The 26,097-nt window shown below is 47.5% G+C and overlaps 1 protein-coding gene across 3 annotated transcripts in view; it reads left to right on the forward strand.

The window, feature by feature from the left end:
* The window catches only part of MED14 (mediator complex subunit 14), a 1,095,522-nt gene that overhangs the window by 347,073 nt on the left and 722,352 nt on the right, over positions 1-26,097 (forward strand). For all 3 annotated transcript variants that reach the window (XM_086934128.1, XM_086934129.1, XM_086934130.1), the window contains exon 11: positions 685-810. In XM_086934128.1, the coding sequence (XP_086790254.1) occupies positions 685-810 (126 nt within the window). The remainder of the gene's footprint in view (positions 1-684; positions 811-26,097) is intronic.

The following is a 26,097-nucleotide window of genomic DNA, read 5'->3' on the forward strand; positions in this document are numbered from 1 at the left end:
TTCCCACTGACAAGCTGTTTTAATTAAAAAACGATATAGCTATCAAATGAGAATGTGTGGAAGTCGGATTTCAGCAAATATTCCTCATTAGCCGTCACCAAGTAAAGTATTATGTAATGTTTAGATCTTGTTATAATAATCGTTTCCATCTCAATTCAGAATTACAGTGAAATTGCTTTCCTAACTACTGAAATATAATTTTAAATATTTGTACAGTTCATTTACTAGGTATTTAAGTGTTGCATGTCCAGCACGATGGTCAGACTTTCCAAAATCTTCGAACTTTGCAGTCAGAGAAAGAGAAGTAAACACAAATCTCCAAGATAAAATAAGCAGAAATTTGTAAGAAGACATAGGTTGACATTTGACCTTTGTCTTTAAACACACAGCAAATGTGACAAGATAAAAACAAGATTAAGACTTCTTTATTTCTCATTCACTTTCTGAATGAAGACACTTGAACTTTGCCATCTCGAGCCAAACAAGTGCAGTAGTCCCTAAAAATACCTAGCCCTGAAAAAATTTGACTCACTATAGCGAGTGGGCGAGTAGATTTCTCGAGGCCTAATTTAGTTTCTTTGTTATCCAAGTTTTGATCCCTGTTTGTATCTGTGATCTTATACTTGGAGTTGATTGTTTTTTATATACGGTTACCCATAAAGAATGTGTTTTTTTTCTTCTTAGCATTTATTGAGACTGCTCTTCCGACTTTAGTTATTCCAATCCTGGAGCCATGTGGTCGCTCGGAATGTCTACATATTTTTGTAGATCTGCATTCTGGAATGTTCCAAATCATGCTTTATGGACTCGGTAAGTTAAATAGAGTTCATAGAGATCCTATTGAAATGAGGTCATCTGCTGTTTAAACTACTTGTTTTGTATTTTACAGAGGGATTTATTATTTAAGAAATATTCTTGCACATGTTTTACTTACTTTGAGACTTCAATCTTGCATCTGTTTGGCCTCCAAGTCCAATATTTGACCACTTGAAAAAATGTCCTCAATTGCTTTAAAATGTCTGCTATTAAAGCAAGTTAATGACCCTTTGCATCACCACATTTTCCAAACCCTTTCAGTTTCTTTAGGACTGCTATTAATGTTTTAGTTTGGGTTTTCTTGCTGTGATTTTGGTATGAAATTTTTGTTGCTAATTTGAATGCCGTCCAAGCATTTGCTTAGTCAGAGGATTGGTAGGTTCTTCATTTTTTTTTTTTTAACTTTGGTTTTTTTTCATCTCGTTATTGTAAGAAGTGACTGAGGAAGTAGAGACAAGCTCGTTCTTAGCAGAGATAATAGATTTCTAACCGGTTGTAATTGCAAAGCGATAAGTACTACATCAACGATTTTTTAAAATATATTTTTATTTTATTTTTGGTAACAACCAGATTGTTATTCAAATTGTAACATTTGCATGGAGGACAATTGCACAATACTCAACTGCCTGGGCGGCAGAAATCTATATGAAAAAGGCAGTACAGTTTGGACAAAGCTCTACAGTACACATTAAATCACCATTGTTTCCTCGTCTAGAGTGCGTTTATTTATGTTGGTTGAGCATGCCACCTGTGAGTCGTGCAGGGTTCTCCGCTAGCTGCGAGACCTTTGATCCCATCTATCAGTCCAACTGCCCCATATTCTGTGAAATCTACGAGGGCAGCTCCTACTGTGATGCGTGACCTTCTCTGCTGCTATGTAGAGGTACATCTGTCTATTTCATTCTTGGATAGTGAGTACTTCTGCTGCTCCCCACCGCCTGGCCACATTCCTTTTGACAACATTCAAGATGTGTTGGGGCCGTGAAGCGTCTACGTTGTTCGCGATCCAAATAGTATATATTTGCGATCTGTTGGGAGTGTGATCTCCAGGATGTTGCTAAACTCTTCTATAAACTAAGTCTAGTATTCCTTGATGTGAGGGCACCCCCAAAGTGTGTGTATAAAGTTGTCCCTTGCTGCCTGGCATCGAAGACCTGCCCAGCCCATTGTGTGGAGCCTATATCTTTCATAGTAAACCCTGTGGAGGATTTTATACTGGATTAGGTGAAGTCTGGATTTAATTCACCCCAGGGAAGTGGCCATTAATGCTGCTTCCCAGTCAATGTCCACTAGTTCGCTTACATCTCTCACCCAGCATTCCTGAAGCTGAACCAAATTGTTGGTCGTGTTACCTGGGACTCCTTACTTTTATCTTTAAGGGGTTCACTATCTTTCCTCTGGGAGACTTTGTAACCCCTTTCTTCTGGTCACCCCCAGTGGACGTCCTAGTTACCCTTGTTTTGACCCAGTGGTCTGCCTTCTTTCCCATCTCTTGGGGAGAAAGTGGACCTAGGTCTACCAGTTAATGATGCAAACAGGTTGTAAATTCCATTAAAGTCATGCACATTGTTTCCAGTTAACCAGCCATCTAGTGTTTTTACTGAGTAGTCTGCAAAATCAATCCTGGGTTGGTTCTGGGTTATGTGAGCCCCCCTAAATCTAATTCTGTACTCCATCGGTTAGGAGCCCAAGTCCCTCAATGAGAGTTCTCTTCATGAGGTTATAAGACCCAGCATCTGCCCCAGAAAGGGTCAGGAGTCTGTCTCTGCAGTTACCAGAGAAAAGTCCCCAAAGGAGTGGCTTCACTATCCCTTTCAAAAGCTGTGAACCACTTGGTGATATGATCACCCGCCTCATATTTAGGGACAATCCCTTTGGGGATTTTAGGATCATAAGATTCCTCTCTATCCTTATTATTTTGATTGCTGCCACCATTGATAGGTGCTGAACCCATCTCCTTTATTTATTTTTCTAGAGCCAGGAGTCTGGACTCTAGATCCAATCTTTTCGCCAGCCTTGCTAAAAGGCTTTCCTCCTCACTGAGGCTGTCTAAAATGCCTCACTGGAACTTGACCCACCAGTGTGGCCTCTAGGTCCCCAGGGGTTGATTCTTGGAGTTATGGGGATGGGGACCCTTTCCTCCCTAGGGATTATTGGAGGTGGGTTACCAGCACTATCATTCTCATCCCTTTCCTCATCTGATTGGTCATCACCATTTTCAGATGGGTTGGCCTTTGCATACTCAGCCAGGAGCTCCTGGAGCCCTTGTTTGGTTGGATGCTGGCCCATTGGTATATTTTTTATTTTACGTCAGGACCTTATCTCCTTGAAAGACAAGTGAAGATAAGGGGCGAGGTCGAGCTCCTCAACCATGTCCTGTATGTCAGGGTTTTTTTCACTAGAAGCTGGGTTCTTTTGAGACATTCCCCAAAAAAACCTCTAACCCCTCTACCCTTAGCTAAAGTGACTTTTTATTTTCTACAATTATAAAGGGACTTAAGCACGGCCCTAACAAGACTTTAGTAGTTTGGAGAAAAAAATGCCAATTTGAAAAATCTGAATTCTAAATCCAATTTAAGAGTTCTGTCGTGTGATCAGGTGGTAACCAAGTAGTCCAACAAATGCAAGTTGTGTATCCCACCGCTGATCCGCCAATGTAAGAAACTGGCTCTATCCATACTACACCAAAATGAGGTATAATGTGTATAGAGTCCAAGTGTTTCCAGAGGTAGGCAGAGATTACCCTCTAATAGTGGTAGCTTGGTCGGGCAGTAAGGCAGTCTCAGAGGACAGTGTTAAGCATTTGATGTACCCACTCAGTCAGCAAATGAGTTTACACACTCAAGAACTGAACTCTAGGCCAATTGTGTTTGTATAAAAATATACTGTTTATTTTTAGAACCAAGCAAGCCTGGTTCAGGGTGCTGATTTGAGGTTGGGTGCCCTGTTTTCAGTGGAGAACTTCCAGGACAAAGCAACACTGCAGGCTCCTGGACGAAGATCTACTGGGTGCGACCACCACTTCGATAGGTAAGTTGGGATGTCGTGGGTTGGTTGGGGCCCATTGATTTGGGTACACAAAGCCGTGGGGCGTCTGGTGCAGGGGTGCCTTGTGACGTCGGATTGTCTTACCCGCTCTGGTCACGGTAGGGGGGGGTCGTCTGGATTGAGGCTGCAGGCGTCGTCTGGAGGCTTGAGGCAAGTCAGCGGGTTGCTGAGGGACCTCCTTTTGGTGTTTTTTCACTCGAGCTCGGGCTGGGTTCAACGGGTGCAGACTGGGCTGGATTCGCGGTCTCTGGCTGGCACCTGAAGCTGTAGTTTAAACACGTCTGGTGTTCACGGGTGTTCACGGGAGAAACAGCCTGGGAAGTGAAGACAGGCAGGTCCTCCAGGGTTTGTGAGGTTGCTGGCTGCTGGACATGCCGGGATTTTGCAGGAGCAGGTTCGAGGAGAGACATGCCGGTAGGGCCAAGTCAGTGGGTGTCGTCCTCTTGTTAGCTCCGCACAGCTCTTCATCCTTTTTTCTTCTTGTAGTTAGGCTGGATCTGAGGAAGGAAGGTTCAGGGTGCCCCCTAAATACTAAATATAGGGGTGTTACAGGTAGGTAAAGGGCAGTGACCAATGTGTCCCGATCCTGGGGTGAGTTCACCCCTATTCTGACACTCTCCAGGGTGGGCGGGGGGGCAGGAGCCTGTCCCTGGTTGGCTGAGTCCCCCATCCTCAAGATGGCGGGGACTCAAGGTTGTGCTTCACCTCGCCTCCCCCACCTGAGGGGTGGAGCTGGCAGAGGTGGGCACACCTCTCCTCCTCACTTGTTTTTTTCTATCTGTTCTTCCACCCAAAGTGGGGGGTAAAACCAGTGGGGACTAGTTGCTGAAAGCAGCAAATGGTCTGGAGAGGCTCACAAAGGCAGTATGCCTTTGAAGCTTCTCCTTTGTGAACGCTGCCCATCCTGGGGGAGGAGGCTTGGCACCTTGTCCCAGGATGTGCATTGTTTCAGGCCCCAGAGAGCAGCAAGATCTCGACTCAGGTGTCCAGAAACATGTCTGGTGGTGGCAGCCTAAGCAGCCACTCAGTCAGGTCCCTAGGAGTTGGTCGAAATTCAGGGGGCATCTCTAAGATGCCCTTTGTTATACAATTTACATTGAATCCCCCACTGGCATCAGTGTGGGTTTAATGGGTTGAGAAGTTTGATACCAAACTTCCCAGTCTTAAGTGTGGCCATTATGTTGCTGTGGAGTTCGTAATGACAAACTCCCTGCACCATACACTCTTAATGGCAGCACTGCACTTACAGTGCCCATGAATGTCTTTGGGCATTGTAGGGGTAGAGGGCTCATGCGCCTATACCCTCCCCACTGGCACCCAGGTAGTCGGGTGACTGATGTATACCAGGGCAGTGGTTTGTGGGCATGGCACACGGTGTGCCATGTCGACTCTTCACTTTGTTCTGCACCAAGACACGCAGGCTACAAAGGCAGTGTGTGAGTGTCCGGGTACAGGGCCTCTAAGAGTGGCACAATAAGTACTGGCGCCCTTGGAGGTCTTCCCTGGTCACAGTGCCCTGGCTACCTGTGGTACCATTTACCAGGTGCTGACCTGTGGCCAGAGATGCCAATTGGGTTAGTTTTGGGGAAAGAACACAGACCCTGGGAACGGGAATGGCAGGGACCCAGGGCTCACCAAGAAAAAGTGCATCAGTAGTCTGGCAAAAAGTGTGGGGTGGGAGGTTACTACAACAGAAACCCACTTTCCTACAGTGGGCACACCACCCTTCTTCATTTGGTTTTCCCTACGATTCTCCCACCCAAAGTGGTGGACAGAACCGATAGGGGCCAGTTGCTGGAAGCAGCAAAGGCCTGGGGTAGCTCACAAAGGTGGCAATCCTTTGAAGCTTCCCCTTCGTGGACCCTGTCCATTCTGGGGGAGGAGGCTAGGCACCTGGTCCTAAATTGTGCATTGTTTCAGACCCCCGAGACCCCCGAGAGCAGCAAGCTCACGAGCCAGGGGTCCAGAAACGTGTCTGGCAGTGGCATCTGACGAGGAGCCACAGCCAGGATTCAAGAGTTAGGTCGTTTTTCAGGGGGCATCTCCATGATACCCTCTGTTTGCTTTTTTCATTAAATCCCACACTGGCATTATGTGCTGAGAAGTGTGACACCAAACTTCTCAGTTTTAAGTAAAGCCATCATGGTGCTGTGGAGTTTGTAATGACAAACTCCCAGCACCATATACTCTTAATGGCAGTACTGCACTTACAATGTCTAAGAATTGGCTTAGACACTGTAGGGGTACAGGGCTCATGCACCTGTACCCTCACCACTGGTATAGTGCACCCACCTGGAGGGGTGACTTACCTATGTCAGGGCAGTATCTTGTAGGAATTGCACACAGGGATGTGTGCCATGTCGACTCTTCACTTTGTTCTGCACCACACCATTTTGTGTGTGTGTGTAAGTGTGTGTGTGTGTGTGTGTGTGTGTGTGTGTGTGTGTGTGTGTGTGTGTGTGTAAGTGTAAGTACAGGGCCTCCAAGGGTATCAAATTAAGCGCTGCAGCCTTTGGAGGCCTTCCCTGGCCACAGTGCCCTTAGTGGTAACCGTTACAAGGGACTTACGAATGGCTTAAGAGTGCCAATTGGGTTGCAGTTTAGGGAAAGAACATAAGCACTGGGTACCTGGTTGGAAGGAACCCAGGGCACTCTCATCCTCTGCTCCACCTCCGCATGGGACAAAGCCTTGTGGCCCCTGCCCTCGGAAATACACTCACCCCAATGGACCATGCACACAACCTCAGCATCATACTTGACTCTTTACTCACCATGAATCGCCAGATCAATGCCGTATCTTCCACATGCTCCAACACCCTTCGCAAGACTTTCAAGTAGATCCCCCGACTCCAGGAAAACAGGCACCCACGCACTCATCACCAGCAGACTGGACTATAGAAACCCTCTCTACACCAGAATCAACAATAAACTCCTCCACAAACTCCAGACAGTCTAGAACGCCATTGCCAGACTTATCCTTAACATCCCACGACATGACCACATCACCCAACACCTACGTGATCTCCACTGGCTCCCCGTCGAAAGAAGAATAACATTCAAATTGCTCACACCCCTACAAAGCCCTCCGCAACACTGAACCCAAATATCTCAATGAATGAATCTTCTTCCACGCCCCCAAGAGAAACCTCTGCTCAGCCGACATCTCCCTAGCCACCATCCCTCATTTCTACCGGACCGAAGCAAGGGGTAGATCCTTCTCCTACCTCGCAGGCAAGACCTGTAACAAACTCCCCCCTTATCCTCTGATGTAGCCCGACACTGCACCAGTTCAGAAAGGACCTCAAGACCCGACTCTTCTAATTACTCCACTGGAGCTGTTCACACCCTCCCACCCCTCTCAGCGCCTTGAGACCCTCACAGGTGAGTAGTGCTTTTTTACCAACCTTGATTAATTATTGTATAGTGTGGGAATACCATAATTTCTGAGTTGTCGTATCGCACTTCCCCTTTGCAGCGTGTTTCCCGGAGGAACATGTTTCAGTCTAAGAAATAGAGGAGCTTCACTATTATGGGTGTGGTTGGACTTCTGGGGGTGGGTGATCATCCAGTGTCCTGTGTGCCCGTTCTGTCACAAAAGATGCAGAGAATTGATCAGAGGGAAGAGTGTCCTTCAACCAGTTAGTTAAGAACACTCCCACATTAGTGCCCTCAACCCCTTCTGTGAAGCCTACAAAGCGAAGGTTATTTCTTAGTGTGTGATTTTCCGTATCTTCAAGGCGCCACACAAAGTACTTGTTAGTGGTTCGGAGCTCCTCTACTCCTTTCTCAAGGTCTTGCACTATGTCCTCCACTTCTGAAATCTTTTGTTCGAGGCATATGGGCTGCAGACCACACACTGTTGCATTAGATCACAATCTGGTGGTGGGCCAGGATGATTAGACGTTGTTGTTGTCTTGGAAGAGTCTGTCTGCTAGGTGACTCCTCCCTTAGACCATAGTGCGCATGGGCATCGACTCCATCCTCAGATTGTTTTTTTCCGCCGTCGGGCTCGGATGTGTTCATCGTTCGGTCCCGTTACCGATATCTTTTCGAATCCAAAAATAAATCTAACAACATCAATATCGTCTTCGACACTGATTCTGGTCGCCCGCATCGAAGAGAGGATCCACTTCTCCATTCCAGCGCTCGTTGGGGCCGTCTGGCCCAACTGCGCCATTGGGCCTTTGGCTCATGGAAAGAACACTGTTCAAAAAGTGCCCTCAGTGTGGACACAAGTTTCCCCACACCGATCTGCATGAAGTTTAAAACCTGTGCTTGTCTCCAGAGCACGAGAGTCGAGACTGTGAGGCCTGCACTTCGTTCCGGTCAAAGAAAACAATCAGGGACCGTTGAGCTCGAAGAGCCATGGAGCAGTCATCTTCGTCGACACCAGACCTCATCACTGACAAGGCGCCAATCGAGATAGACGTCGAAGAACAGCAAGAAAACGTCGCTTCCTAAGCAGAGAAGTCAGCTTCCAGAGCCGAGGATCGATCCGAAGATGACCATCTTCTTCCAGCTGGTCAACAGGTCGTGAGTAAGAGCATCGACCCTGTTCACCCACCCATACCAGGACAGGCTTCGGTTCCACCCCCACCTTCGGGTCCGGGTCCACACCGATCGAAACCTTCCGACGCCCCGCCTTCAGGCTCGGCAGCGAAGAGTACTAAAAAGCCTCCAGTCGACTCGGGCTCGAGTCAGTCTGTCGGTCCGGAAAAGCAGAAAGTGCTTAAGCCGAAGTCAACACCGGCACCGAAACACCCATCGATACCGAGAGTTACCGAACTGAAACCAAGTTCGCCACCAAAAGAGGTTCCCAAGGTTACCGAAACCAAAATGACTCCGGTAACTAAAAAAGCGGACCCGAAAGTAGTTTCCATACCGAAACACACCTCGGCACCAAAGGCAGACAAGTCTAAACACTCGGCAACAAAAGCTTCAGATCCAAAAAGCACAGATCCAAAGAAAAGGCTAGAAAAGTCTTCGGAACTGAAACCAAGACCTGTTCCAAAGATAATAGACACTGTGAAGACTAAACCTGTCAGCTCCAAACAAGATAAATCGACGCCGAAAAAGGATTTACCAATAGAAGAGCTTTTCCAAACTGATGTAAGGTAAAAGACTCTAAAAATTCATCCAAAGACTGGACATGTGTACACAGTGCCTGAAAAGAGGAAAATAGACTGTCCAAAACCATCACCTGTTCCTCCAAAGAAGCATGTTCAAACTTCCCCTATAAGACTTCCTTCACCAGAAGTAGAAATACCAGCAGATATTTCTCCTGTACATTCACCAGCTAGCACACATAGCCTTATACCACAGGATGAGGATTATGGGGATACATACTCACAAGAGAGTTATCATCAAATGGATGATATTAATGACCCAGATGATTACAATGCACCAGATCTACCACAGGACTAGGCATACCCGTCTAGGCAATCTCCACCAGATGACACCATTGGGTTCACACAACTCCTCCATAGAGCAGCTACTTTCCATGGAGTAGATTTGCATACAGATCCAATAGAAGAAGACTTTCTTATGGATACACTATTAACGTCACATAAAACCACAACCCCACTTCCAATACTTAATGGAGTGGTAAGACACGCATCAGAAATATTTAAGGACCCAGTCAGGGCCAGGGTAATTAACCCCAGACTGGAAAAGAAATACAAAGCTGCTCCCTCTGATCCAGCATATATTAAGGGACAGTTGCCACTAGACTCACTGGTAGTGTCAAATGCAAGAAAGAGAGCCAACTCGCAGACAATAGGGGATGCTCCACCCTCTGACAAAGAATGTAAGCTTTTAGATGCTTCAGGTAAACGCACACTCTCACAAGCTGCCAATATATGGAGGATTGCTAACTCTCAAGCTCTGTTAGCAAGATATGACAGAGCTCATTATGATGAGTTAGTCACTCATGCAACACCTGCCAGAACAATATAAGGCTAGGGCTGCTGACTTAATACAAGAGGGCAAGGTTATAACTAATACCTCCATAAGATGCACGCTAGACACTGCAGACACAGCATCTAGAGCAGTAAATACAGGGGTACTGTTGCGCAGACATGCATGGCTACGAATCTCTGGGTTCAAACCAGAAGTACAAGCCAGTATATTAAACCAGCCATTTAACCACAGCCATTTAACCAACAACATCTTTTCGGCCAAAAGTAGACAGTGCACTGGAAAAATTAAGAAAGATACCGATACGGCAAAATCAATGGGAGCTTTACAAACACAAGCCCATAGACCTTCCTTTCGTCGCTCTTCATATAGGGGCGCCTCTAAAGGTTTCCAAACTGACAACACCTCCTCTATTTACAAACCACCCAACCAAACCTTGCCCAGTAAGGGATAATAAAGAGGAGGGTATAGAGGGAACAACAATAAGGGCAGAGGCAACAACAATCGCAACGCCTCTACTCCCAAACAGTGACTTCCCTTCCTTCCCCCCCAGATCATTCCACTCCGGTCGGGGGAAGATTACAACAGTTCCTACCTGTCTGGAACTCCATCACTACAGACAGGTGGGTTAGACAAATAATTCAGTCAGGTTATTGCCTGGATCTCACTTCCAATCCTCCAAAAATAACACCAAGACAACGTCCCATGTCACAGGAACACCTCTTACTATTAAGACAAGAGGTGGAAGCACTACTGCAAAAGAATGCAATAGAACCAGTACCAAAAGCACATCAGAACACAGGGGTTTACTCCCTTTATTTTCTCATACACCAAAAAGATGGATCTCTCAGAGCAATTCTTGATCTAAGACCCCTAAACATGTACATACGTTCAGACCATTTTCATATGGTCACATTACAATAGGTTCTACCGTTACTAGAGAAAGGCGACTTCCTTGCCACATTAGACCTCAAGGACGCCTACTTCCACATTCCCATTCATCAGTCTCACAGAAAGTACCTAAGGTTCGTACTAGAAGGTCAGCACTACCAATTCAAGGTGCTCCCCTTCGGAGTAATAACAGCACCTTGAGTGTTCACAAAGTGCCTAGCAGTAGAAGCAGCACACTTAAGAAGGGACAACATTCATGTATTTCCATATCTCGACGACTGGTTAATAAAATCCAAGTCATACAACCAATGTGTACAGCACACGCATCAGACAATCTGCCTGCTGCACAAGTTGGGGTTTACAGTGAATCAAAAGAAGTCACATCTCCAACCGTCCCTATCTCAGCAGTATCTAGGTGCCACAATAGATACTTCCAAGGCAATAGCGTACCCCAACTTAGTAAGAATACAAGCTATGCAGACTCATCAAAACATTCCAGCCACAACACTCACTACAAGCTCGAGTGTTCATGCAACTAATAGGAATGATGGCATCTTGCATTTTTATAGTACCATACGCAAGACTACAAATGAGCCCCATACAAGAATGATTGGCAGGTCAGTGGAATCGGGCTCAACAAGAAATGACAGATCTGGTGGTGGTAGACGACCGGACACATCGCTCTCTGCAATGGTGGAACACCAAAAACCTTTCCAAGGGCCGGCCGTTTATAGAACCTGTTCCACAAATGATACTGACCACAGACTCATCTCTCACTGGATGGGGAGCGCATTTACAAAGTCACACAGTACAAGGTACGTGGACAATAAAACAAAAAGTACTCCACATAAATTATCTGGAGTTGCTAGCAATTTTTCAAGCTCTAAAATCGTTCCAACATTACATATCAAACAAAGCTGTACTAGTCCGGACGGACAATATGACAGCAATGTATTACATTCAAAAGCAAGGAGGAACACACTCCCACAGCTCTCCCGGCTGGTGCAGAGCATTTGGAGATGGGCCATCCCTCAAAACATTTTTCTGTTAGCAGAACATCTACCAGGAGTTCACAATCAATTGGCAGATCTGTTAAGTCGTCAGAGACAACAGATACACGAATGGGAGCTTCATCATCAAGTTCTTCAGCCATTTTTTCAAAGGTGGGGACAACCAGAGATGGATCGGTTTGCCACACAACCTCCAAATGCCCAAGCTTCGCCGCCAGATACCCACACCCATTATCCAAAGTCAATGCGGTATGGATGAACTGGTCAAACAAATTTACATACGCTTTTCCACCTCTGCCACTAATTTCATTAGTGGTACGCAAACTATGGCAACATTCTCTCACATTGATTCTCCAGGCACCAACGTGGGCGAGACAACCATGGTACACAACACTACTACAGCTCTCTGTAGTACCACATCACAAACTAAAACTCTCCCCTCATCTACTAACACAGAACCATGGAGAGATTATGCATCCAAACCCAATGCAGCTCAATCTAGCGATCTGGCTCCTGAGGTATTAGAGTTTGGATATCTGAATCTACCTCCTGATTGCATGGATGTCATTAAGGAGGCAAGACGTCCTACCACTAAAGCATGCTATGCAGCAAAATGGTAAAGATTAGTTGTCTATTGCAGAAATAACAACGTTAACCCCTGAGATGTTTCTATACAAAACATCATATGCTATCTCTTACATCTACAAAGATCTAATTTAGCGTACTCCTCAATCAGATTACATCTTGCTGCTATAGCAGCATATCTCCAAAACAGACATTTGTCATTGTTTAGAGTACCTGCAATCAAAGCGTTTATGGAAGGGCTTAAAATAAAAATTCCTCCAAAAATACTACCTTCTCCAGTATGGAATCTAAATATTGTTCTCACAAGACTTATGGGTCCATCCTTTGAACCATTGCATAAGTGTGAGTTAGTTACTTACATGGAAAGTTGGTTTTTTAGTAGCAGTTACCTCACTAAGAAGAGTGGGTGAGATCCAGCCATTAACAATTCAAGAACCATTTGTACAACCTCCTCATAATAAAGTGGTTCTCAAAACAAATCCAAAGTCATTTCACCGTTCCATCTCAACCAGTCAATTGAGTTGCCAGTATTTTTTCCACAACCGCAAACGGTGCAGAAAGAGCTCTACATACACTAGATGTAAAAAGAGCAATTTTATACTACATCGATACGACAAAACCTTTTCGTAAGACTAAACAACTGTTTGTGTCTTTTTCATCCCCACATAAAGGCAATCCTATTTCTAAATCAGGAATTGCTAGATGGATTGTTAAGTGTATTCAAATTTGTTAATAAAAGCAAAACGCATTCTATCCTTTCCTCCTAGGGCTCATTCTACCCTTAAGTTAGGAGCATCTATGGCATTCTTAGGAAACATACCATTAGATGATATCTGTACGTACTATGCACACATTTACAAACACTACTGTGTAGATGTGCAGGCAAAACAACAAGCAAAAGTGGGCCACGCTGTACTAAAAACATTATTTCAAACTACTGCAACAGATGTGGGTGACCGCCGCTAAGGAAGAAACTGCTGTGCAATCTATGCAACAGTGTGTGGTCTGCAGACCATATGCCTTGAACGGAAAATGCTACTTACCAGTATGCATCTGTTCTTGGCATGTAGGGCTGCAGAACCACAGACCCCCCACCCGCCTCCCCGGCTACCTATATCTGTTCAAGTATTATCTTATTTAGATACACAATACATGGTCATCCTTATCTTTACTGATACAACTCCATCATTTTCCCAATGGCGAAAACAATCTGAGGATGGAGTCGATGCCCATGCGCACTACGGTCTAAGGGAGGAGTCACCTAGCAGACAAAGACTCTTCCAAGACAACAACAAAGTGTAATCATCCGGGCCCACCACCAGATGGTGATCTAATGCAACAGTGTGTGGTTCTGCAGCCCTACATGCCAAGAACAGATGCATACTGGTAAGTAGCATTTTCCTTATCTGTATTAGAAAAAAGGGATTCAAAGCAAATAGTTAGTAAAAATGCATCTGTACAAAAGTGCCCTTTTTGACAGGATGTGTGCCATGTCGTGTTTTCACTTTCGTCTGCACCAAAACACGTAGCCTAGAGTGGCAGTTTGCATGATCTTAGTGTGGGGGCCCTTAGGTTGGCATCCTTTCTTCTGCCGCCCTTAGGGATCCTCTTTAGTACCTCAGGCCCGAAGTACCAGGGGTACCATTTAACAGGGGCTTTCAGAAGGTCCCAAAGGTATTGATAATTGGTAGAACCAATTGTACAGTTTTTGGAAAGAGATCTGGCACTGGGGGCAGTTTAGCAGGAACCCAGTGTACTTCCAGTTGAAATCAAATCAAATACCAGGCAAAAAGTGGGGATGGGGGGGTTGTTTATTTGTGTATTATTGTCGCTGTATGCGCATCGAACGACTAGATCGGATTGACATTTCGTTTGAAGAGACTTTACGCAAAGCAAGTCGTCGATCTCTGGATGGTGCCTGCTTGTGCAGGGTGGTCACTCCTTGACCACAAGGGAGATTCTACCGTTGTCTTCTTCCAAAGTAGAGTGATGAAGGTCCAGAGTTTCGTTTCAAAGTTTCAGTCAGGATAATCTGAAGTCCTGTGACTCAGCTCCTACCTATATACGAATCTTAGGGGCTGGATTACCTGCTAGGTCCCTCCTATGGGTGGGACCAGGGAAGGGGGTGGTTACACCCCTTTCCCTTTGTCCAGTTTCGCGCCAGAGCTGGGGCTGGAGTGCCCCAGCATCGGTTTAAACTGGCCTATGCATGGGACACCTTGTTTGCCCCAGGCAGTGTCTCAATCCTTTCAGCCCTCCTTGTCCCAATACTCAAAATCCTGTCTGGGGTGGTGCTAGCACCTCCCAAGGCAGGAAACCTATTGTCCAAGCCTCCCTCGCTGGAAGGACTCCCAGTAGCAGGAGGTCAGACTTGTGTCTGTGGCAGCAGCATCCATTTTGTGAAGCTGAGGCTCTGGTTAACTTTTTTTTTTTTTTTTGGGAGACCTTTATTGCAAATAATACATATACACAGCAGTGTGCCTACAACCCAGTGGGAGGGCCGGCCGCAACCAGTGCAACAGCAAATACAGAACCTGCAATCAAGAACATCCAGCAGGAACATGCAAAAAGGAAAAGATGCAAAGTCATTAATTGCCAGTGTTACAGGTTCATCGCTAATCCTGGAGCTGTATCACACATATGGAATCTCGGTCTCATTTTGTGATTTGTTTTTTAAAACCCAACAATACCAACCCTCAACCCCCCACCCAGTCTTCCCTGGTCACAGTAAGATCCTGTGGTATTAACGCAAAACGGTGAATCTATACATAACCCTTTGAAATGCAAGAAAGCAATCGATCAGGCCATGCAGCCCCTGACCTCCAAACCCATCATGTATCATTAATCATTGGCTGACAAAAGGAATGACTACATTTGAAGATAGTCAAGTTCTAAAAGACCTCCCACACTCAGGAGCAAAGGCAGCATACACCAGGTATCTTCACATTATAGTTACACATTCAGGTAATCACTCAGATCCTCCCCCTCCTGCCAATGGACCCCCACTCTCATCACCAGTGCTGTCGTCATCAGCCAGGGAAAGCATATACGTTGTATATGGGGCCCAAATGTCCTGCGGTCTCGAGTTCGCCGGCAGCCCCTCATAGTAACAAGTCAGTTGATCCTTGCAGTATGCCATGTCAGTCAGCCACAGTTGGACATCAGGTGCTCTCCTCCCCCCCCCCCCCCCCCCCCCCCCCCCCACCATAGCGACTCTCCGTTTAGCAAGTTGTAATGCTAACACAATTAAGCGCCGCACTATCGCCGGTATTCCAGAGGCTATTCCCAGGAGGCACAGGCGTATATCCAACACAACCTCAGTCGACGTCATTGTAGTTAGTGCCTCAGTCACAGCCCCCCAGAAGGCATACACACTTAAACATCCCCAGGCCAGGTGCGCAAAGTCAGCATCATCCTCACCACACCAGACACATTGAGCAGTTGCACGAAGACCATACTTAACCAGCTGGACTGGCGTGTAGTACCATTGATGTACAAATTTATAATGAAGAAGACGAAAATTGCCATTGGCCACGTATCCTCCGGTCATGGAGCAGCACTCAGTCCACTCATCGTCACTCAGTGACACTGGAAGACACCCGTTCCATCTAGCCCTAGCCAGTACCGCACCTCCCCCCTCATCCTCTTGTGCAGCTCGATATAGTCTAGAGAGCAGCTTAACCCTATCTGTAGTAGTATAGAGCAATTGCAAGGCACCGAGTGCCAACGGCTCTTCCGGATACGTAGGGTATAAGGAATGTACGGCAGCCCCAAGTCTGACATATATAAATGTGGAATAACTGTGTTTGCAGAGCGGTCCGTCATAGTCTGTAATGAGAGGAATGAGGCCCCAGGGAATAGATCCCCCATAGTATGCAGTCCGGCCCCCTGTAGGACCTGCAATCCCCCAATTTCGCCCGACACCGAGATTTCCGAGTGATACAGAAGCGGCATAGCAGGTGCATACAATGGCAACCTGTCCGCTCGTCTGCCCAGTTCCCGCCAGGCGTTAGCAGTGGATTGCACCGTGTCCACTTCCCCTTTGTCAAACACTGAATGATAATTTACTATCATGGCTCTCAGCGGATTCGGAAGAACAGCACTGGCCTCAAGCGCCACATGTGGGGTATACGGAGGAGCCGACAGCCAGTAGGAGGCAAAATGCGCTTGTGCACACAAATAATACAATTTCATATCTGGTACAGCAAAAACCCCCAATTCGTACGGCTTAGTCAGTACATCCCACGTCACTCGCGGTTTCTTACCAGCCCAGGTTAAAGTAATCAACAAGGACCGCAGCCTGGCAAAAAAGTGCGACTTTAGCGGGAGAGGAATGTTAACAAAAAGATATAGAAATTTTGGCAGTACCACCATTTTAATTAGAGATACACGATCTGCCAGGGTAAGAAGGAGGCGAGTCCAACGCGCTACCTGATCCTCCAACTTGGAGATAGCCACGCCATAGTTAGCCCTAATAATTTCTTGGCTGTCTCGATGCATCCAAATTCCAAGATAACGCACTGAATCAGTCGCCCATTCTAGCGGGAATTCTAAGGGAAAGGGAAGAGTAGCATCCGTGAGAGGTAGCATAACAGACTTTTCCCAGTTGATGGTCAGACCCGAGTGACGACCTAATCTGATAAACTCTCGGAGTATAGCCTCAAGATATAGCGCAGGCTCATGCACATAGAGAACCATGTCATCAGCATACATGGACACCGCCAGCGACCGAAGAGGGAACTTCAAAGCCGCTTCCGCGTACCTCTGCCTCAGAACACAGGCCAGTGGTTCCATCACAATAGCAAATAGCAAAGGCGAAAGAGGACAGCCCTGTCTTGTTCCCCTCTGCACCGGAAACGGGCTGGAGACATGTCCATTGACCCTTACTCGTGCTATGGGATTGGTATATAGAAGAGTTATCAGTGACGTAAAAAAAAAAGGCACCCCCATCCGGTGCAGTATGGCTATCATATACCGCCGTGCAACTGAATCAAAGGCCTTAGCGGCGTCAAGCATGACAGCCACTGCAGCCAAATCCGGCTTGAGCAGATGTAACACCGCAAACAGAGCCCGCAGATTGTGGGTGGTAGACCGGAGTGGTATGAATCCTGATTGGTCCGGCAACACCATGACTGGGAGGAGCAGCCGCAGCCTAGTAGCCAGAACCTTAGCTGTAATTTTAACATCGGTGTTCATGAGGGATAGAGGGCGGTATGATTCACACTTATTAGGAGGTTTGCCTGGCTTAGGTAACGCTACAAGTAGTGCCTCTCTCATTGTAGTCGGTAACTGGCCCTGATCCACCGCTTCCTCCAGCACCATCGCCAAGTGTGGAAGCTAAAGATCAACGTATTCTTTATAAAATTCGGAGGGCAGTCCATCTGTGCCAGCTGCTTTGCCATTTGGAAGAGCATCTGGAAGTCCCTAAATTCCCCCTCCGTGATATGATGCATAAGGAATTCCTGTTGCCCCCTCGATAGCCACACCAATGCTCTGTCCTCAAAGTACTGAGCTATTTCTTCCTCTCCCGCCGTCTCTCTGTGCTCATACATCTGTTTATAATATTTAGTAATACAGTCTAGAATGCCAGTCGTGCTAGTCACAATATCCTCCCCGTCCTCTATTTCCTGCACATTACAGTGTCTAGCCCAGGGGTCCCTTATACGATCCGCCAACCCTTACCCTGGCCTACCCCCTTTGCCATAATATCTTGCCCTAGTGTGTTTGGACAGGAACTTCACCTCCTGATCAGCTAGTTCGTTATATTCTGTAACTTTCAATCTAATGTCTGCCAACAACGTCTCCTCCGGGCATTCTTCCAACTGTCGTTCCAGTGCTAACAATTCTCTCTTCAACCTGGACATGGAATCTCTCAGTGACGTAAGTACTCCCGACTGGAGGCCAATACATGCCCCACGTACAGTCACCTTAAATGCCTCCCACACCGTACTACTATTGTCAACAGACCCTACATTCTTATCAAAGAACTCCTCAATGATCGTTCTAAGTCGCTCGCGCAGCACCTGAGCAGTCAACGTTCCCGGCGATAGACGCCAAGTGAAAGGAGCAGGTGTATGTGTCGGCAATCGCACCTCCAAGCGAACTGGCGCATGGTCAGATATCGTGCGAGGTAGATGATCCACATCCATCACCCATCCGCTCACATCACGAGTCACCAGCCAATAGTCCAATCTCGACCATGTGTCATGCGCCGATGTGTAACAGGTGCCCTCCCGCCTGCCAGGGTGTCTCAATCGCCACGCATCCACCAGCCCAAGGCCAGTCATACCTTCACAAACTGCGTCAGCCGATCTCTTGCGCACACAAGGCCTGTCTTGTTTTTTGTCCATCTCTCCATCCAGAGTAACATTCAAATCTCCACCACAGATTACAGGTAGCATGTAAATTTTGTTCCAAAGCTTAACATAAAAGTCAGGGTCATCAACATTTGGACCATAGACATTAAGGAGGGTGACCAGTGTCCCACATAATTTACCATGCACTATAATATACCGGCCATCCTGGTCAATCTCCTCATGTAGTATGTCAAACGGTACATTTTTTTAAATTAAAATCATAACACCACGTGCGTAAGATGAATAGGCCGTCGCCAGTCTGACACCCGCCCATTGCTTACCCACAGTTTCTGCCGCCCTCCCCCTAAGGTGCGTCTCCTGAAGAAAAACCATGTGCGCACCATGCCTATTTAGGAACGCCAGCATCTGTCTAGTTTTCTGAGGACGATTCAAACCCCTGACATTCCAAGTGATACAGGTAAGTTTACCCCTCCTATCATACTTCCAGGTTTGCAATATACCCCAGAGACAGCAGAACCATCCCAAAAGCCTACCAATGATATGACACACACTATACACCATCAAACGAGTGTCAACAAAAAGTGCTTTGCAAGTCAAGCAGCACAATGACCAGTAGTGCTCCAACCGCCCTTCAGACCACCCAAACCTCCCACCGTAGACCAGGAAACGCAACAACCCTTCCCAAGAACTCCAGAAACCCTCAATCCCCCCGCCACCCACATCAGCATCCCCAACCTGGCAAAGCTGCCCCCCCCAACCCAACAGTACATACAAAAGTGTGTGGGGATCTCCCATATGAGGGGGCGCAGTGGCACACAACTCCCGTCAGGAAACTAACGAGAGTGCAGACCGTGCAAACCATTGGACAATCCCTTCCCTCCCACCCCAGCTCCATAGCAATAAGAATTACAGCAAGTAAAATACACTCGGCATTCGGCAATAGAGGCACCCACTCTCCCAACCGCGCCTCATCAAAGCTTCCATTATGCTTAGAACATGTCGCAGACAGTCATTGTAGTACAATAGCACATCTCCTAGTGCCTGCAATACCCATGTAAGCCCATGATAACGCTTGGAGCACATGAGACCCACTCAATAATCCCCGCTTCTGCTAGCCGTCCAAGGTGCGAACCACATTATACAGTGAATTTCAACATCCTCATGTAGTCCCTTTCATGAACTAGTGGTCGCCCCGCCTAAGGTAAGGGTATCATAACTGGCGTCAAATTGGGCAACTTGTAACAGAGCAGCAACCAACTCTACAATGCATGAACAACCGCAACAGTACAGCAGCAAGGAGTCAATTCCCTAGACCACCTCTTCCTGCAGGTCCTCCTCCCCATCGTGCTGCACATTCGAGTCCCTTTTACGTTTTTTCTGTTTTTTTGCATAGTCCATGGCCGCTTTAGGGGAGGCGAAAATTTTGTTGTCCGACGGGGGCCCTATCCGAAGACGTGCTGGATACAACATGGCGTATGGGATGTTTTTGGCGCGTAATAGCTGTTCTACTGTGGTAAATTCCTTGCGCGCCGTTTGCACCGCCATGGTGAAATCGGGATAGAATTCCAGTTTGTTGCCCTGGTACTCAATAGCGCCCTTCTCCCGTGCAAGGCGCAGTATGACATCCCGATCCCTGTAGTTAAGGATGCGAGCAATAATAGGACGCGGTTGGGCCCCAGGTACTGGACGCTTCGCCAGAGAGCGGTGAGCGCGCTCCACGATGAAGACTCGGGACAATTGTTCAGAGCCAAAAATATCTACCAGCATGCGCTCCATGAAGTCTTCCATCCGACCAACATTCGTGGATTCTGGCAGGCCCGTAACGCGTATATTATTTCGTCTGGACCTCCCTTCCAACTCCTCATTCTTCGCCTGTATTACCGCCAAGACCCTCTCCATATTGAACACCTTGGTCGTGACCGTAGCCAGCCTGTCCTCCGTGGCGGACACTCTCTGTTCCACCTCTCCCATCCGTTCATTTTGCCGGTCAAATTGTGTCGCCATGTGATCGAGTCGATGATTGACCGCTTCCATGGTGCCTTCTATGGATTGCAGCGTTTTTTGCATCGCCACCAATGTGGCCTCTAGGTTCGGGGTGCCCCCAACCGCCCCCATAGTCTGTTTCTTGCGGCGCCTGCGAGGAAGATAGCGCTGTCTTTTTGGCTTCAAATGTTATTTTTGGTTGGTTTCTCTCTGGCCTGCCCATGGCGCCTACCTGATCTGTGACCTTGCCTAGTCGCAGTAGTTCGTGGGGCAGGTATAGTCAAAAGTGCTCCCAGTTCGTGGGCACCAGTAGGTCCCAGGGTGTAATGGGGTAACAATGCACCAGGTCGCCCCCCCGTTACCTCCGCAGCTATCCCTCAGCAAGGGGCAGAGTCACCAATACTGTAGGCCAGAGACACTGCACCAAAACGGTCCCGTACTTTATTGCCAATTGCTCCTCAGGTAGCAGCCCCCCATGATCCTGTGGGCGTCAGTGCTCCCCCAGCTCCTCCACGCCGCCGTGCTCCGGGCGCCCCCGAGTCCCCGCCTGCCGCAGCTTGCGCGGCCTAGTGCGGCCCAGCGCCGCCTCCGCAGCCTCGGGCTCGTCTAGCTCCCCGCCCCACTCACCGCCGCCAGCAGGGCCAGGCTCCAGGCCGCTCGGTCTTCGAGCACTCTCCGCTCGCCACAGCTTGTCGTCGCCGCCCTCAGTGCGGGCCCCCGCTCTCCCTGGTCGCTCTCACAGGCAGGGGAAGAGGCCGTCCGGTCCCAAAGCGTCAGCGAGACACAGGTCTCAGGGCCGGACCCCTCCGGTCGCGGGTCCAGCGCGGTACGGCGCTTCTTAGCAATCGGCTCTCGCAGTCTCTCTGGCAGACGAAAAGCACCACACCCGTTGCACAGTCACTTCGGATGTCGTTTGCCACAGAGCCGGGGGTCAGGAAAGGCGGGATATGCAGGATATTTTAGCAAATGTTAGACGGTCCCGGCAGAGCCTCACATGCGTGCGGCCATCTTGCTCGGCGCCCTCTAGCGCCCCCGAGGCTCTGGTTAACTTTAACCAGGAATAATAGGAACAACATGTCTTCTCCCTCTAGAAGGGTGGAATGCTACCCTGGTCGCCAGAATTGGCGAAGGGGTAGTATTCCAAATCGTATGACACCTTACTCGACATGTTTTGATAAAGCCAAACCATAGTTAGCATTTAACCGCGAGGATTATAATGCACTTAAGAGTATATGGTATGGCAATATCCCAGAACAGCTAAAGGACATGGTTCTGAAAGCTGCAGACAGGCTCAGCTCATGCTAGAGCACCATCTCACATAAAACCAAGCACTCTGCCTCCCCTATTGTTAAGGCCTGCCATAGGAGTGACTTATAGGTGTATATGTGTCCAGATATAAAGTGAGATATAGCTATACTATATCTAAGCACAGGGTGATTACACTCCCTTGCCCCAGCTGAGTGATCAGCCAGTTGTGTCAATTTAAAGGGTCAGCCAGGGGTGTAAAAAGATATGCTGCAGCCCCTGGTAGGCCTTGGATGCACCTATGCCCTGGGTACCTATGGTACACTGTACAGGGCCTCATAAGGTGATCCAGTATCCAATTGGTAATGCACCTAAAGTGCATTGTAGTGAATTTAGAGAGAGAACAGCTGGGCTGTGGGTCTGATTAGCAGGCCCACGTCACATTAAGTCGAAAACCAGTGACGCAAAAAGTGGGGTGACCATAGGAAAGCAGACCCTACTCTCCTACAGATGAGACTAACCTTTACGAAGAGAGTCTTCATCTTCTAAGTGGAAGAACCTGGAAAGACATTTGCATGGTCAGCCTAGGTCGGTGTTCCAGTGTAAAGTCCATACCTTTTTTGGAGATGGACCACATGAACAGTCTAAGATTTTGGCTTTGATTTGCATCTGCAATTTGAGAGGCTTGTGGTCAGTTTGAACAAGGAAGTAAGAGCTAAACCAGTATGGCCTCAACTTCTTCAGGGAGCAAACCATAGCAAAGGCTATCCTCAGTATGGCACTCCAAAGCAACAGGCGGATCATGGCCATCGTCATTGGTTAGGGATAGGAGCGCTCCTATTCCATGATCAGAGGCATCTGTCTGCACTATGAACTACTTCGAACAATCTGCTTTAGAATGGGTGCTGAGCGCATTGCTTCCTTCAGAGTGTCAAAATACTTTTGACAGCTCACTGTCCAGTTTACTTTTTTGGGGCATTTTCTAGGATGTCATTTCTGTGAGGGGGTCCACATAAGACCCATACCCCTTCACAAACCTCCTGTAATGCCCAGTCAAACGAAGGAACACATTACCCGAGTCTGGGTGGTTGGAGCTACCCAGCCTACAATAGTCTGGATCTTGGGTTGGAAGGGTTGAACTTGGCCTCCACCTACCAGGTGGCCCAAGTTTACAACTGAGCCTTGTCCTTTCTGGCACTTGCTTTCCGTGAAAGTGAGAACTGCATTATAGAGAGCCTGCAGGACCGTACCAAGGTGGATCAGGTGATCCTGCTAAGGGGAGGTAAAGACAGCAATATTGTTGATTGACTGCACTAAACTCCAGTCCGGCTAGGACCTTTGTTCTCCAACCTTTGGATGGTGGCCGGGACATTATTTAGTACATAGGGTATAACAGTGAACTAATAATACCCACCTGGGGTTGAGAATGCAGATTTATTTTTTGCTGCCTGTACCCTGATGTCAAATCAAAGTACTTGCAAACTTAGCTGCCCCATGTCAGTCAATTCGTCAGCCGTAGGAATTGTGTTTGTATCTTACTTGGTCACTGCACTGAGGCCACTGTAGTCCACACAAAACCTCAACTCAATTTAAACTCCCTGGCTATTCGATTTGGGGACTAAGACAACAGGGCTGGCACAGGGGTTCTCAGAGGGTTCAATGACTTCCAATTCCAGCATCTTACTTACTTCACCTTTGATGCTGTCTTTGACTATATCAGACTGCCTGTGGATTTTATTTTTGACAGGTAGGCTGGCTGTGCCCAGTGTCCACATCATGTGTACACCAGCTTGTCTGGCCAGTGGGCGAACGAGAAGAACTCGGCATACTGTTGTAGGACTAGCCTGCAGTCAACCTGCTGTTGGGAAGAGAGGTTGTCTGAAAAGACCACTTCCTCAACTGACCCATCTTCAGGTTTGTGAGAAGCTCAGGGAGAGGTTCACTCTCTTCCTCCCGATTTTCATCAGTGACCAAAAGCATGTACACCTCAGCCCTGTTGTGAAAGAGTTTAAGGTGGTTCACTTGGATGACCCTTGTGGGGTTCCTGCAAGTGCCAAGGCCTACCAAATAGGCAACCTCTCTTTTTCTTTCTTTGTTAGGGTAGGGCTCACTCCATTTGTTCTAGAGGGCCCTAGGATCCATAAACTCCAAAACCCACACCTTCTGCTATGGTTGGAACTCCACCAGTGCAGTCCTCTGGTCATACCAGAGGTTCTGGAGCTCTTGGCTCTCCTTGAGGTTTTTAGATGCTTTTTCCATGTATTTCGCCATCATCAAAAGTAGGCCAAACATATAGTCCACTATATCTTGCTTAGGCTCTTTGAGAGGTCACATTGTGCCTTTCTTCACCAGATACAATGGCCCCCTTACAGGATGTCCAAGCAGAAGTCCAAAGTGGAGAAACCCTACTCCCTTCTGTGGCAATTCTCTTTATGCAAAATGCAGTCATGGCAGTAAGACATCCCATCTCCTTCTGAGTTTTTCAGGGAGTCCCATGTTAATGCATTTCAAGGTTTTGTTGAATCTCTCAACTAAACTATTTATTTGTGTGATATGGGGTGGTGAACTTGTAAGTCACTCCACATTCAGCCCACATGTGTTTCAGGTAGCCAGACATGAAGTTTGCACTTCTGTCTGACACCAACTCCTTAGGGAAAGATACAAACGAGGGCCTGAGCCACTGCAGGGGATATTGCTATAAGGTATCTGGTGGTGTGATCCACCACCACCAGTATACATCTGTTTCCTGATGCAGTTGGGAGGACTAGGGGGCGAACAGTGTCCAACCCTACCCTTTCAAAGGGAACCCCAATCACTGGAAGTGGGATTAAGAGGGCTTCTGGACAGCCACCTGCTTAGATATTGGCTTGGCAGGTGGCACATGAGTTGCAAAACGTCTTCACCTTCTGGAATATACCTGGCAAGCAGAAGCAGGTAACTAAGTTTTGCCTTGACAAGATACCCAGCTAAGGGAATTCCATGAGCCAATCTGAGGCACTACCACGGCCTTAGAGCCACCAATTTTGGGGTCTGTGGCCTCGAGTCCCACCTCCCAATGAGTTGTGTGGGAGCAACCAACATCTTCTGTTTCTTGAACAGCAGCTTGTTGTCTCAGACTATCTTTGGCACAGATCTTCGCTAGAGGAAGCACTATGTGGCAAGAAAGCGCCGTTCAGCCCTATGGTTTTCTGAGAGATTGAGAAAGCTCAGAAAGGTCTGCCGACATCAGGAAAGAAAGTGGCCGATGGACCCCACTATAGCAGAAAGGGATCTGCATGAACTCAGGCTTAGGGAATATAAGCATGCTATTAATGAGGAAAATGTTCCCTACTATTCAATGATGACAGAATCCATCAGATCCTCTAGGGAACATTTCACTATGATCAATTCCCCTTTAGCCCCCTCGACTAGTGTCAATACCGAGGTCTCCCAGGACCTTTGTGATCATATGGCAGGTTTCTTCTATGCCAAAATTAAGGACATCTACTCCTCTTTGGAGAAGTCAAACTCTGCTGGAGCTGACACTAATCCCCTGTCTGTCCCTCTGGTAGTACCCCTGAAGGACTCCCGTTTGCGCTCCTTTCCTCCTATTCTTCAAGAAGATACTGAGCTGTTGTTAAGCAGGATTAGATCTGGCTCTTCCCTCGAACCCTGCCCTCTTAAGATTTTGAAACTAGGAAGCGAGGCCATTGCACTTCCTCTGACCGCTATCCTTAATACCGTCATCTCCTCAGGTCAGTTTCCCACTGCATGGAAAACGGCGGTGGTAAAACCTCTGTTAAAGAATGCCTCTCTTGACCTGACAGAATTAAAAAACTATCGGCCTATTTCCCTGCTGCCCGTTCCGGCTAAGATCCTGGAAAAACATCTTAATCGCCATCTCAGTTCCTACTTGGAGGAATTCCAACTGCTCGATGGCTCGCAGCATGGTTTCAGGAGCGAACACAGTACGGGGACGGTATTAACCGTTGTCTTTAACAACATCCGACAACAGGTTGATGCTGGTCATACCACCCTACTGATCCTCCTGGACCTGACGGTAGCCTTAGATAGGATTTCTACTTGTAGACTGTTTGGCATGCTCCGGGAAATTGGGATAGAGGATTCTGTACTCAATCTGCTTTCATCATTCCTCCAGGACCGCTCACAAATAGTTAAGATGGGCCAATTTCTTTCTGCCCCTAAACAATTGTTTTGCGGAGTCCCCCAGGGATCCCCATTGAGTCCTACCCTCTTGAATATCTATGTAGCCCTGCTCGCCACCGTGGTAAGGTCTTTTGGCCTAG

This window comes from Lissotriton vulgaris, chromosome 8 (genome assembly GCF_964263255.1).
Source record: "Lissotriton vulgaris chromosome 8, aLisVul1.2, whole genome shotgun sequence".
Classification (NCBI taxonomy): Eukaryota; Metazoa; Chordata; class Amphibia; order Caudata; family Salamandridae; genus Lissotriton; species Lissotriton vulgaris.